Source organism: Cottoperca gobio, chromosome 15 (genome assembly GCF_900634415.1).
Source record: "Cottoperca gobio chromosome 15, fCotGob3.1, whole genome shotgun sequence".
NCBI classification, from domain to species: domain Eukaryota; kingdom Metazoa; phylum Chordata; class Actinopteri; order Perciformes; family Bovichtidae; genus Cottoperca; species Cottoperca gobio.
In genome coordinates this window covers 4,627,093-4,640,990 of record NC_041369.1, presented here as the reverse complement: position 1 = coordinate 4,640,990, position 13,898 = coordinate 4,627,093, and the positions used below count along the sequence as shown (strand labels likewise).

Here is a 13,898-nt window from a genome sequence, read left to right as displayed (position 1 = left end):
CACTACAAAATGATAGGTTTTCAAGAGGATATTCTGCAGTGCTCTGTTTATTCTATTATAGACCTTAGTCTATAATAAGACTATACAGCAGGGGTTATTTTTCCAAAATATATTTAATTTCGGTGATTTGGATTCAAACCAATACTGCCTACTTGTTTATTTCAGGGAAAGCACTGGATTTTATTCAAAAATGGTGATCAACAAGGCTCAATGTCCTCATTACGTCCCTTAATTGCAAAAAAAAAAGGAAACAACATACTTACTTGTCTTTTCAGACCATCAATAATGTTGAGTAGCAGTCTGTCCTCCTTCCCCAGCTCAGGTGTGGTCACGATAAAGTCTACATCATGACCAAACTCCTTTCCCCTGGATATAAAGACATAGCACTGTTACTCATCCACTGTGCTAATGAAAATAATTATCTTTTAGTCACAGCCCTTAACTGATGAAGAGGGAAGGTGACAGACGGAGCTATTAAAAGCACAGGCCATACTAATGGTCTTGGCTTTTTTCATTATTCTAACAAGTAATTTGTCCTTAGTTGTTAAGTGTGAAAGCTCCTTCTTTGTTGCCTCCTCAGCTGTCAGAGCTTTAACTTTTTATGAGAATCATCATTTTCAGCTTGGATCAGTGTCATAAAGCACACCCATATGGAGTCTGACTGCGCTTACTCAATGCAATTTCTCCGTCAGCACAACTGCGCTGTAGTGGAAGTGATTATTTAGTGATTATCAGGTAGGAACAGATAAACTGAAAACTCAGCAGAGAACCCCTGCATGTGCATCAAATATGTACACAAAAGGCATATCAAAGAGGTTCATAGTGGGACAGTACCCAAAGCGCTCTATAATGTTAATATGGCTGTTTTAGGACAATTCAAAGAATTATTTGAAACTTTAGAAATTATTTTTGTTGGTTTATTGTCATTGATCATGCACTTTGTTTGTCTGTAGAATGAGTTTCCTGTTTTAAAGCAAGGGGTAGAAGCTCCTCAAGTGGAGTTCATGGTTGGAATTGAAGTTGTTTTTAAAGCTTGCTGTTAATAGCTGTGTAATACCAGCAGGTTAATATTGCCCCAGCCTGCACCACTCTACCAATCCCTACATACAATATGTACATAAAACATGAGTACAAATCAAAAGCTTCTAACTAGCCCTAAGAGTATTCACTATGTCACCAAGCTTCTAGCACCGCCTATTTCAAGAGCAACCTTTTTAGTTGCTTCAATAAACTACAGTGCATGTAAGCCACAAGCAGGGTTGGGAGGGTTCCTTTAAAAATGTATTCAGATACAATACAGAAACACTAATGGAAGTTTAGTTGCCACCACCATTACTTGTAACACAAGGAATTTAAAAATGTCCTTCACATGGGACCTCCTTGAAAGCATATTTGTATTTCTATGTCTGTGCTTTGAAGGTCATGACAGGAGCTGATTTGTTTGGCTATTATTGAAGCACACTCCAACTCCACCTGCTAATAATGGATTTCTCCTTTTAGTAAAATACTCGTCCTGCCCCGGCCAGTTCTTGTGATTGCTCCATGCTATACCAGAGTTGCTCATGCATCTCCAGTCAACACAATTACAGAACCGGTTGGCTGCACCCCAGCGTGGCTGCACCCCAGTGTGTCTACACCGTGAGCGTGTGTGTCAACTCTGATTCTCGGAAATATATACCGGTATTAGAACTTGTTGACTTCAGTATTTTAAGTTTCCTGAGAAAGTCTTGATGATAAAAATGATCAAGGACAAGTCTATCTACTAGTTAAAAAAACAAACTGGCTTTAAGTGTTGTATGGTCTGCTCTTTGGCATTCAAACGAGACAACAAATGGTGGCCTGCGACAATCTCGGCTGAATTGGAAGCTGCTCCAAATTGTAAATATGAGAGGGAACTTTTAGTAAACTTATTTGACATGAGATTTTATCTGATGAAGAACACAGGTGGAATGGCTAAGAGTGCATCTTCACTACTCCGAGTCCTCCTGTGCAAAAACACTAACTGGCTAAAAAGCAGTTCCTGTGATTATCGTTACAGGCTCAAACCACCTCATATTACAGCTTTTTGGACAGTCACGACAGTGAGGACGATGTAGACGCAGACACCATCCACAAGTGCTGAAGCTTCCCCCTGCCAGGCTGCGATCTGCTCAAGCTGGCATGCCGCCTTAGCTCGGGACTACCTGCCTAAAAGGCCAGGCATCATTTCAAACTCATCATTACAGAACACCTGCTGACACACACACACACACACACACACACACACACACACACACACACACACACACACACACACACACACACACACTCACACTCACAAACCTTGTGATAAACAATTGGCAAAATCATACAGACGTAAGCGGCAAAGAGACGAAATGACAGCGAATGTTGGAGCTGGCGATATGGCTGCAAAGAAGGATCAGTTGCAGCGAGGCTCCGTGTTTGATCTCTCCTTGCCGCCTCTAACGGATGAGTGACAGCAGCGAGAGCGAGGGGCATTAAAGAAGGCTGCGAATGACTTGTGGGAAAGCTTCAAAGGTCACCGTGGCTAATTCAGGGAGCAAGGAAGTATTAAAAAGCAGTCATTAGAGCTCCACAAGGCATGATAATGTTAATGGTTAGCGCTAGAGGCAGAGAGCATGTGCCTCCCTGGCATTAACAGTATGAGTGGCTGCCTGGTTTACAGGCTCACTCAGCCGACTGTATGTATGTTCCCTTTCTAAAATAATAGAAGACGTAGCAGTGCTCACTTTATACGCTTGTCTTTACACTCAGTTGTATGTATGTGGGCCTTTATCTGAAAAGTTGACACTTCTCCTTTAATGAGTGGACTGGTAAAGACAGCTGTTTGAGACTGCGTTGCACATTTACACATGCTGAATGAGCAACTTTCCACCAAACCTTTCCGACACTCTTAATTGGCAAAGTTGAGATTCCACAACACTTCCAGCTTGTACAGTGAGCTCGAGTTGTTAAGTGAATCTCACTGCTGCGCTGGCAAAACTCACTCGAGAGTACTGCATGGATGTGTGCCGTGAATAGCAAAAACACCAAAGCGGGAGAGATGCAGAGACATTATCAGCATAAATTGAGTTTACCTCCTATCAGAGCTTTAAAAACAAGCTGATTTCATCGAAGCATGAGAAACATGGGAATGGATGTTTATTTGAAGAGAAGACACTGTGGTGTTACACTTTTCAACTCCTTCCTGTTTGCATCGGAGCATTAATACGTGTCGGATCTGTGCAGATACCTCCTCTGGTTTTAACCACAGTCAGCGGAAAAGTAGACAACTGCACATCAGGCACATTCTCTCCAGCAAAGAGGGTGTTTTTTCTTCTTCTCTGCCTCTCATAGTGCACCTACACTGTTTTTATTTGGCATTAGGGCATCCACTCCTGCTCAGCGGGACATATGGCTGGGAAGGATCCTGTTGAAAATATTAGCTTTGATGGGCTGTTAACACGCTGTGCACAGTAACACCGCCAGTGTTACTTTAAATTAAGTGCAACAAAAAGCCGAGCAGTTGAGTTTAGCCGGTCTACTCTTTTATTGCGTGAGATGAAATGCTAAATTATTCATCCTTTCAGCACAAAGCCTATAAAATATACATAGTTATTTACACATTTGTGTGGACGACACTGCGACATGTATGAATAATACAGATGTGGGAATTTTTGCTGCTGCTGGAAATTTCACAGAATGCATTTCTGTGCAGCAGGAAGCAGCGTTCAGCGGCAGCCGAAAGTGGCAGGGGAAAAAATATATATAAATTCACCTTGTATCTCACTTGCTGTGCTAAGTTTCTTGCTAACATGGAATAAAAAGGTTATAATCACAAAGATATAACATAAAAAACTAGAAAGCGCTAAGTGCAAAGCGGCTATACTTCACGATCAGACAGCTCGCTTTGCTCTTTCCCCTGCAAGCTGATAATAGAGTTGGTTTTAAAAATAATGACATCCTGAACTAAACTGATAAGGATTACTTATCTCTGTTTGTTGTTCAAGGGAAACAATGCTGCGGGACTCAGCCCACCGTTTGAAGATTTGAAAGCAGACACCATTGGGCCCCTCATCAGTGTCACTTTGAGTTCTATCCCAGACAACATGATGTTAAATAAGATCCGCAGCTGGGACTTGCCGGCTTCCCATGGAAATAAATACACACTCTGCTGACACCGTGTGAGCCGTTCACACGCAGTGGTGGTAGAAGCTGTATTTTGGAGCCTAATCTATTTTTAATCCTCCCCCCAACAAAACCGCTTTAAGACTTGTCACCCGCCTTCCACAGCTGTCCTTACAATAAGGCTAATGTCAGTGGCATCAACAAATCCTCGCCATGCTGTTCCCCTCTGAAGTGCATGACAGCTCGAGTTTGCTGGAGTATGGCGCTTATTTCATGAAACTTTTGGGAGCCAAGTTATTTCTTTGTGTATGTTATCCAGAGATGAAAGATTTGGCAGAGCAGAGTATATCTATTTAAAGAGGTGTGTGTATATATATATTTATATATATGTAGGCTATAGCCTATGTATATGTGTGCGTGCTTCATTTTTGACAAGGGCTATCAGCTGGAAAGATGAAGCTAATAAGAAACTCTTCATGCTGGAAATTATAGGTGATTAAATCGAGCTTTGACAGGACTTTAGAAGGGAACATGTTCAAATATGTCACACAGGAGAGAATTAGTGGGTTATTGGTGGTGCTGCTGACAACTTAGAGACAATGTGAGCTATGTTGGTGTAATAGGCCTTATGTCGTCTCCGGCTGTGTTTACACCATGTCTAGAGAATCTGCTTTTCAGCAAGATAATGGTAAATGACTTACTTACTGACTGATAATGTACAAGTCATCATTTATAGCTGTGCATTATCCCAATTAGGTCACTCGTAATGCTCCCAAAGCCTGCACCAAATATGAGCTGAAGTAAATGTGTGCTTAAAGCCATAAAAAGCTCCCTCACGGGCCCCTTTACACTCTGCAGCATGCTCCTGGCCCATAAATCTTCCTCTGTTCCTCCCCTTCATTCTTGATGTTAACTATCCATGATGCTCTAATCACTTTGCTCATCTCTTTTACTACATTATCCCCTTGAGGAGCAGTTATTTACATAATCAGATATCATCCCAGCTGTCATTTATCCTTTTGAAGATGAGAGATTTTTTCTTGTGCTGTTTGATAACATCTTTACTTAGGAAGTTGTGGACCAATAATCGGCGAGACAAATTGAATATACATCACGGTCGGGGCATTAAAGCGACACTATGTAACTTTTGAGTGGCGAAATAACACAATCTTTGTCTTACAAACGCACCTTCTCTCAATTCAATACAGTCCGGGCTTTGACCCGTAGCTTGTGGTGGATATGTGGTGAAATAGCTCCAGGAGCACTTTATTAAATAATAACTATTAAACATGCTGTGTCTTGTAAAATTGCAGTTTGATGTCTTGCAACACAGTATTGTGTCCTGTTAGTATCACACCGCTAAGTATGTGGATTGCAGGTTAGTGAATAGTGTATACTGTTAGGACAATACTATTCCATATTAATTGGGTACGTATGGCATGAGACACAGCGTATGACTCATTTCCACTTGTGCTACTCTTTACAACATCTTGGAAGAAGAGCTGCGGAGATGACATGGTTTTGCAGGCCAACCAAGAAGTTTCGTATAATTTTAACATTATTATTTTTGAGTTTTGCACAAGTTCTGTGGCAAACAAACGTTTCTGATACTGATTTATTTTACACATAAATGCAATCACCAGGAGTTACACATTATCAGAATCAGAATCAGAAATCCTGTATTAGTCCCACGAAGGGGAAATGTACCGTGTTACAGCAAAAGAACAAGAAAGTAAAGTGTTGAGTACACAATTAAATAGAATAAAATACAGTAACAATAGTGTAAGTACAAAGTCATTGATAAAAAATTGTAAGAGTGAGAGATAATTGCAGGAGTTATAAAAAGTGAATATTGCACATGACATTAGGCTATAAATGAACTACACCACGTCCGCGTGACTGTACCCGACCACCACTGAGTAGAAGATGAGTATTCAAAAGAACTCATTGTCGTCGAGGGAACCGGAAGTGTTAAAATGCTGACTCATTTTACAGGTGTTAAGACTCATCCCTGCAGCGCTGTGATATTTCTAATTGGCTCTTTTCCCAGCGGTCGTTGTTTAGCAGAAGTAAAAATAAAGTTACTTTGTCTCAATTAAAAATTCGGTCTATGATCATTTTGTAGCGTCTTTGACAAACTGGAATGTGTAAGAATACAGCAAATAGATAAAAGGGAAAATTCTAAAAGATGTTTAAAAATGAAAAGAAGAATAACGCTCCCTGGCAACATGTAACGTTTGTAGCCCGGGCAGTATTAAAGACCATCAGCTCAGCTGTGGCAGCTCTGTCACCCCTATTGAGAGGCAAGCGCCTGTCCTTACTGCCAGACTGCTTTTGAATTATTTACCGCACACGCCACTGGTTATGGCTGTATTTTTACAACACCACAGAGCAGAGTGCTCCACGCTTACTCAGGCACAAAGCACCACACATATAAAAAAAAAGCAGCACAGAGAGGGGGTGGCGGAGGGAGGCACCGGCTGTGTGCAAATAGTTGCACTCAGTAGGGAGCTTCACAAGAGCACTCACCGTGCACTCGGAGATTGAAAATGTAATGCATTTCAACATCTTCATGTAAATTTATACAATTCTATGTTGGGAATGACCCGTGCACCGTCTGTTTTTTAATGATCAAGAACGAAGACATGGTGATCGTGTGCTGTGTTGTCATACCAACACATTTGATCTACTACTTAATATCAACTGTGTCTAATATCTTGCATTGCCCTGTGTATAAACACAATGAGTTTTAAAAACAGCGGGGAAACAAGAGAGAAATGCAGGAAATGAAGCGATGTTCCCTATCAACACTGAGAGGAGGAGACAAGTCATGTACCTGCGAAAGCCACCTGTCAGTGCTACCGCGGCGGCCGGTGTGATCGCATGGACAGCTCCGTCAATAATGTTCCTCAGGGACAGGGCCTCTGCTTTACTGACAGCCCTAGAGATGTCTCCATAATGCAGAAAACCTGTAGGGAAAAGACCACGTGGTTATTAGTCTGGGAGCCAGCCATCAATCATGGCTATTTCCTCTGGAGAAGTGGAGAGTCAGGGTGAATTAAAAGTAAGGTAACATGTGATATGTTCTGCTGGCTGATAGAAAGCGACGAGCGCTGTACGCCTGCTGCAGACACGAGAGGATTACAGCCAGTGCAGACACTCAGCTAAATTATGATTGATGGACTGATGGGTATCTCATTGATCTATTTCTTCTTGTGCTACATAAAAAGTGTTAATTCAATTTTTTCATTCCCCTTGAACAGACGCAGTTACACAATTACAAAGATCCTTAATGATATTTATGTCTGTACTGCAGTAAAATAAATGGAGATAATTCACGTTTCTGCTCTTTTAAGATTCACAGAATACAGAGAGATCAGGGTTCAAACACATTTTCCTATGCCAAAAACTTCCATTATTTGCCTGCACGGAGCGGAGACTGCAGTGTTCCCAATGATGGATTATGACCAGTTTGATGAAGACGTCTGTCAGCATAATACATCATCGGATGGAGTTTGAAACTGAATGGGAACCTGCGAGTGGTGCAATATAATGTTTTGAATTGCCAGCTCATGCAGTGTTACAGTATATGCATCCTGAGCAGCAGAAGAGGCATACAAATGAAAAGCTGCACATCAGTACTTCCCTTTGAGAGATATAACCACGTACATTGAATGCTCAGCGGGATTTCTATCACTGACAACAATTGAGGCTGCATTCCTGTTCGCTCAGCCATTTCTTTCAGATTTGAACATTGCACTGCAGATACGCTCTAACCCAGGGATACACAAGTTAGTACAGCGGCAACTTTTGCAAAATGACAGGAAGCCAGGGGCCAGTTAATAAACATTAATAAGATTATTTTTTTTGCGTTTTACCTAAATTAACTTGGCACAAGGACTGACACCGGGCCTATATTACAGATACATCAGAACTTTATCTCCTTTATGTTTTCAGCTCTCAGATGTATCTGTTTGTTTGTTTGTTTGTTTGTTTGTTTGTTTGTTTGTTTGTTTGTTTTTCTGTTTTTCTGTCTTTCAGCAGGATTAAGGAAAAAACGAATTGCCCGATTTTCATGAAACGTGGTGGAAGTGTGAAGCATGGCCGAAGGAAGAACCTGATACATTTTGGAGAGAATCACGGGGCAGATTCACAAGTGAAGTTCCACTTTCGTTAACATTGCAAGATAGGGCGTTTGTGCTGCATTCATGTAATCGTAAAAATTAGTTCTCAACAAAGAATTCACATGAACGCCCGCTTCAATTCGGACACAGATATCAACTTGTTGTTTAATCGCTCTGATCAATAAAATACAACACAACCTCTCTGTAGTGTCCATCTTGTTACTTAAAGCTCATGCACTGGCAGAAGTCGGAACAACCACTTCCCTACTCTGGAAATGGGACCATCTGAGAAATAATGAATGCTCTGTTGCCCTTGGTCTGCGCTCCCCTAGTGCCATTCTAATTTACTGCATTCAATAGCAATAATAATAATATAATAATAGCAACCACATTGTAATTGTAAGTGATTTCTTTGCATTTGCATTAAACAGCTGGAAGCTCTTCCATCATAACATCACTCAAATGTTGAAATGATTCATAAACATAATGCATCAATTATGCTGCTTGTTTATGCACTCTGGCATACAATAATCCCATTGTGTATCAATTTATTTTTACTGGGAATCAGAAAATGTTCGGCGGGCCACACGACACCTCTGGCCTGCAGGCCGTAAGTTGAATATCACTGCTCTAACTATAACTTTATGTACCGCACCGATTCCATTTTCATCCTGAACCAAATCATTATTGTTGGTCTTTAGCCACACTGGTGGCAAAGGGATGGCAACTTCAGTCTGGCGGTCGGTCCACCACTTTGGTCCAGAGTGAAATATCTCAACGCTTATTTCATGGATTGCCATAAAATGTTTTTCAGATATTTGATGATTTCCAGAGAAGTAAGCCTACTGAACCCTGATCTTTCCTCCAACACCACCATGAGGTTGAGGTTCAGTGAGTGAAAGGTCTACACAACTATTGCATGGCTGCAGATCAGCCTTATCTGCACTTGATGTCAAATAGCAAAAGCTGAGGCTGATGGGAATCCAGCTAGTTTTTCAGGTATTTGTTCAAGTCTGCCAGAATCTGGGCCAAACCAAAAGGAACAGCGGCAAGCTTTAAAGCCAATTTGACATAGTGGCCAAACCATGGAATAAAAACTTCCGGGTCTGTAGCGTGATGCCATTTGGCCTACAAAGACCTTTTCTAATAGACTTGCATTGGTAAAGAGATGTCTAAAAACAAAAACAAAAAATCCAGAGTTATTTTTATTCTAAAGATAACATTTCATGTGAATGAGGGCCAGACAGGGCGGTTGGGAGGCGGGGTTAAAGGAAGCGCTTGTGCGCCCTCTACGGGCCAGTAGATGCTGAAGATCTGCGTGATTTTCTCACTCGGCAATTTTGAACTGACTGAACTAAATAACAACATTACAAAAGCAATAAAGTATGATTCCCCACAGAAATATGAACCAAAGTCTTTCTTTACAAATGCCTCTAACATTTGAAACAAATCATAACTCTCCCACTGTAAGTCAGTGACCTCTCGCGGCCTTTGGTCCGATGGCCCTCTCTGCCCGGCTGATTGATGAGAGCTCATGGGAATTCGACAGCAAGCGTTCCCTTCACAGTCACTGTTCATTGATTTTTATTGAAAAAATACCCGTGCTGCCTTTTTCATTGTGTTTTCACTGTAAAGTCCCCGCTTGTCACATCTCATCTCACTTTAGAGAGAACACATTACAGCGAGCGCCTCACATAAGGAGTCTCCTATGGGACCAAAAAGGACAAAAAATCCCAAATGACATGCAGGCCCCCCTGTCTTTGAGTCTTTTTTGGAAGCAAACTCTAGTTGTCATTTTCAGTCTAACGTTTGTGGAGTGGCGGAGTGGAAATGCAGAGATGTTGAAGTACCACTTTGTTGCATCCGGTTTAGATGAATGCTGCGGTCTGCCAGAATGTCGCTGAATGAGCGCAGCCCTCTGCAGTACCACTTCTCAGCCGTCTTCGGTCCAACCCCAAACACACTCGTGAACAGCTGGCGGGAAATGAGGTAAGGACGTAATCAGAAGACATGCTCTGAAATGACAGGCTCTTCTCAGGGGGGGGGGTTAGCATTCAAAGTTTTCAAGAGCTCTATGTCCTTAAGAGAGAGCAAATGCAAATCACATTTCACAGCCATTTTAAAGCATCAAAAAGAGAAAGCAAAGGAACGATGGAGTTGTTTTTCATCCACTCACCTTAAGTGTTTGAAACCTTTCATCAGAGAGTATGTTATCGACTTCAAACGAACGGCCATAGTAAAGGACCTCCTGCAAAATATAAAAGTAAATGATGTTGTTAGAAGAAATGCTCCCGGTGTCAGCCTTGGCATGTTTTCCCCTGGTGTCTGTTCCATCAGCAATTAACAAATGGCCTCAAATTGCCGCTCATCTGAAAACAGTATCGAGTTAAATCAGGTGCTCCTCGTGTCCTCATTTCCATTTCTTCTCAAGAAAATAACGACTTTGTTGTTGTGAAACAGAGGATTTATACCGGTTTTATGGTGTTCATAAAAAGCCCAAGGTAATGTTTTACCCATCCTCTATTGTTTGCTTCACAACCACTTTTGTTCCGCATTTAATTGTCTGCCGCTCTCAGCAGACCACGACTAATTTGCCGGTCACATTTTAACTGTCTTCATTATGTGAAGGCATAAAGTGAGGCAGCAGTTATCTGGTTAATATCAGCCATCCTCTGCTGGGGGAATTGTAGGAAAGTATCTGTGTGCATTTTAAGCATGCGCGTGAAGGAATGACATCTACTATCAATGAAGCAGTGAACCTGAGATCCACACTGTGAGTACAGTGCAGTTTAAAGCAGCCTTCACTGCTCAATGATGCATCCACCCGTCCACCTCTGCTTTTCAACCCTCTGGCTAAGGCTAACCTCAAACGCAAGGATAATGCTTCAACACACTCCCTGCTCCGGGGAGGACACACTTCTTCGCATGCACAACGTCTCTCACACACACACAGAAAACACATACTGACTATTCATCCCCAACTCTGCCTCAGTGCTCCCAGACTTTCATGTCAGTAGGTTTATATTTTTTCCCCTCTTTGGATGTTCAGTCAGCAGCGAGCGGTTCAGTCGCTGCTGACAGAGTGTCACTCCGATGTTCACAGGCACATCAAGCGTTTTGTTTTTACTCTGTTTGGTTTCACTTTGTTTTTCGTGTTGTGTCATTTTCTTGTTTTGAGCCGTGATCTGTTCAAAGAGACAAGCGGGATAAAAAAACCTCACGGCTGGGTGTACGTCTGAATCATGTACGAACAACAACAGGGAGAGGTCATTTACAGGCAGTCTACTTTAGTCTCGCGGGACATTTGTGTTATTTTGTGTTATTTTGTTTAATGAATCTGCCTCAGTGCTGACAGATTTGACAGATTTTGAGACTTGCTCTGAGACCCGTCGTGTGTCTGTTAGGTTTAATGTGTCAGAGAGTTGGACTGCAGAGCTCACCTTGTTCTCCTGCAGGGACTCGGCGTTCTCTCCAAGCAAACATTTCTCGACACTTTCCCTGACAACTTGCCATGATTTCTGCCCTGAGCACAACTGTAGGTGAGGGGATGATTGCCAAGTGACCCGATAAGACTTTTTTTCCCAAAGACGAGATAAATTGGTGTGATGCCTGTCAGTGTGTGTGTGAGTGTGTGAGTGTGTGTGTTTGTTAGTCTAGTACTTGACATTTCAAAACTATTTTTGATATCTTTTTGAAAGATTTAATTTTTTTTAGCCTTCAGTAACTCACAGCAAACTTGTACACTTGATGTACACTTGGTGTAGTTCACCCGGCTCCAAAAATACTTTAAAGTTATATCTTGGATTCACCAGTTATGCTGCGTACCAGACCTCCAAGCCTTCCAGACATGAAACGTAAACAAAAAACATGGCTGACCTTGACACGCTGATGTTTCTTTTGGCAAGTGTACACACATTTGTGCTACAGGACCTTGTGCTTGTGGTGTTAATTAAAAAGATAGCCATTTGATATATTGTACTCGTTAACTGTGTTCCTGTCTAGCTACATCGGCAGGTCATCTGCAAAAGTCAGTAAATCTTTTCATATATATTTGGCATTGTTTATGTTTTCCAAAATAACTATTGTACAGAGAAGATACCTTTCTTGACTGTAACCAGTTACCTAATAATATTGGCAACATAATTGCACATGCAGAACAGGTTACTGAACTGTATGATAACATGTAATACATTAATTACATACATATATTTTACTTTGCCTTTTAGTGGATGGTTTAACATTTACAATGTGCGCTTCCATTGTTGTGTGAAGTTAGACAACAGCTTCTTCATCAAGTCAGCAGATGGACTTTCCCCGAGTTTACAAACAGGAACTCTGACTTTGAGTGGCTTTCCATTGTACTTTTTCAAGCAGGAGGTCGGAAATTAAAAAAGTTCAGAGTTGTCTTGAGCATTACTATGGATTCTAACGTCTATACAGAGTCACAAAATAAAAACCTGTCAAAAAAACGAAACATCAGCATTGTTCTACACACCCATAGTTTATCGCCAGCATAGCTAAATGCACTTCTTCTCCTCCGTATACATGCGTTCTGACTTTCCACTGGAGGTAGTTCAATTAGAGATAAGGCTAGTGTTCTATATATGTTTTTTTATTGACAACAAATCCCATGAAAAGACTAAAATCGTCTCTCAATATCTTTGCCACTCAACCCCGAGCCCACTTGTTCTGAATGAGGACGTACATCTTTAAAAACAAGTCACAAATACATAGTTTCATTATTTTTAAATGTAAACAGCTCAGGACTGTAGTTTTTCCTCAAACAGGAGTAAATAGTGCATTTGTTGGAGATTATTTTCAGTTTGCGAGTTAATATACATTTGTTGTATTAACAGCAGCAGGACAGTGAAAGTGGGATTGATTCAAAATAAAGTACAGTGCCCTTCTTCATCATATTGAATGAATAAGTCACCCAGTGCGACAGTGTGGCTCATTGATATGTTTTTAATAGTCTTTGGACAACAATGGAGCTCTATGGCGCAGAGGAGAAATAAGCAACAATCCTTGTTCGTAGGATCAATTAATTGTTAGTTTTGGTCTTTTCATTGGAGGAGTGGTGGAATATATTTATATGGACGTGTGATGTTTACTGTTATTGTTTCTCACCACAGAAAATTGTTGTAATTGTTGTGATCTCAAGCCGCCTATTTCTGGCATCCTTCGAGTAAGTGCAAAATAGCACAACATATCGTGATATTAAAAGGTTATTTGAGACACCAACTAACATCAAAACCTGTGTGCAGAATATACAAATACAAGTGGATTGTATGGTCCCATTAACAACCACTACAAAGACGTCTGTGTTAGTGTTTTATACTGTCAGTTCTGTCAGTATAATACACTTAGTAATAAAGGTCACTAAAGGTCATGGTTTACTGCTACATGAAACGACCATACTGTTGGTCTCGAGTGATTTAGCTCAGCAATGCTGACCATTTTCCAAAGTGTCTCGATTGAATTTCTCCCTTCGAGACAGCCACTGATTTTAGATCATCATAAAAGTAGGAAAATCAAGTTGAAAAAAAAACAAGAGAACTGAAGAGTGTGAAGAGAGAGGTAATCCATCACAATAAACATTGCATTATTTATTGTTTGCTCACAGAGACTGATTTGAAAACTCGGCGT

The 13,898-nt window shown here is 41.1% G+C and overlaps 1 protein-coding gene across 1 annotated transcript in view; it reads right to left on the bottom strand.

Moving 5' to 3' along the window:
- The window catches only part of dntt (deoxynucleotidyltransferase, terminal), an 89,418-nt gene that overhangs the window by 53,609 nt on the left and 21,911 nt on the right, over window positions 1-13,898 (bottom strand). Inside the window, exons 5-8 of the mRNA XM_029450187.1 lie at window positions 10,429-10,500; window positions 10,103-10,226; window positions 6,965-7,097; window positions 264-366 (exon numbers count right to left, since the gene is read on the bottom strand). Of these exons, the coding sequence (XP_029306047.1) occupies window positions 264-366; window positions 6,965-7,097; window positions 10,103-10,226; window positions 10,429-10,500 (432 nt within the window). The remainder of the gene's footprint in view (window positions 1-263; window positions 367-6,964; window positions 7,098-10,102; window positions 10,227-10,428; window positions 10,501-13,898) is intronic.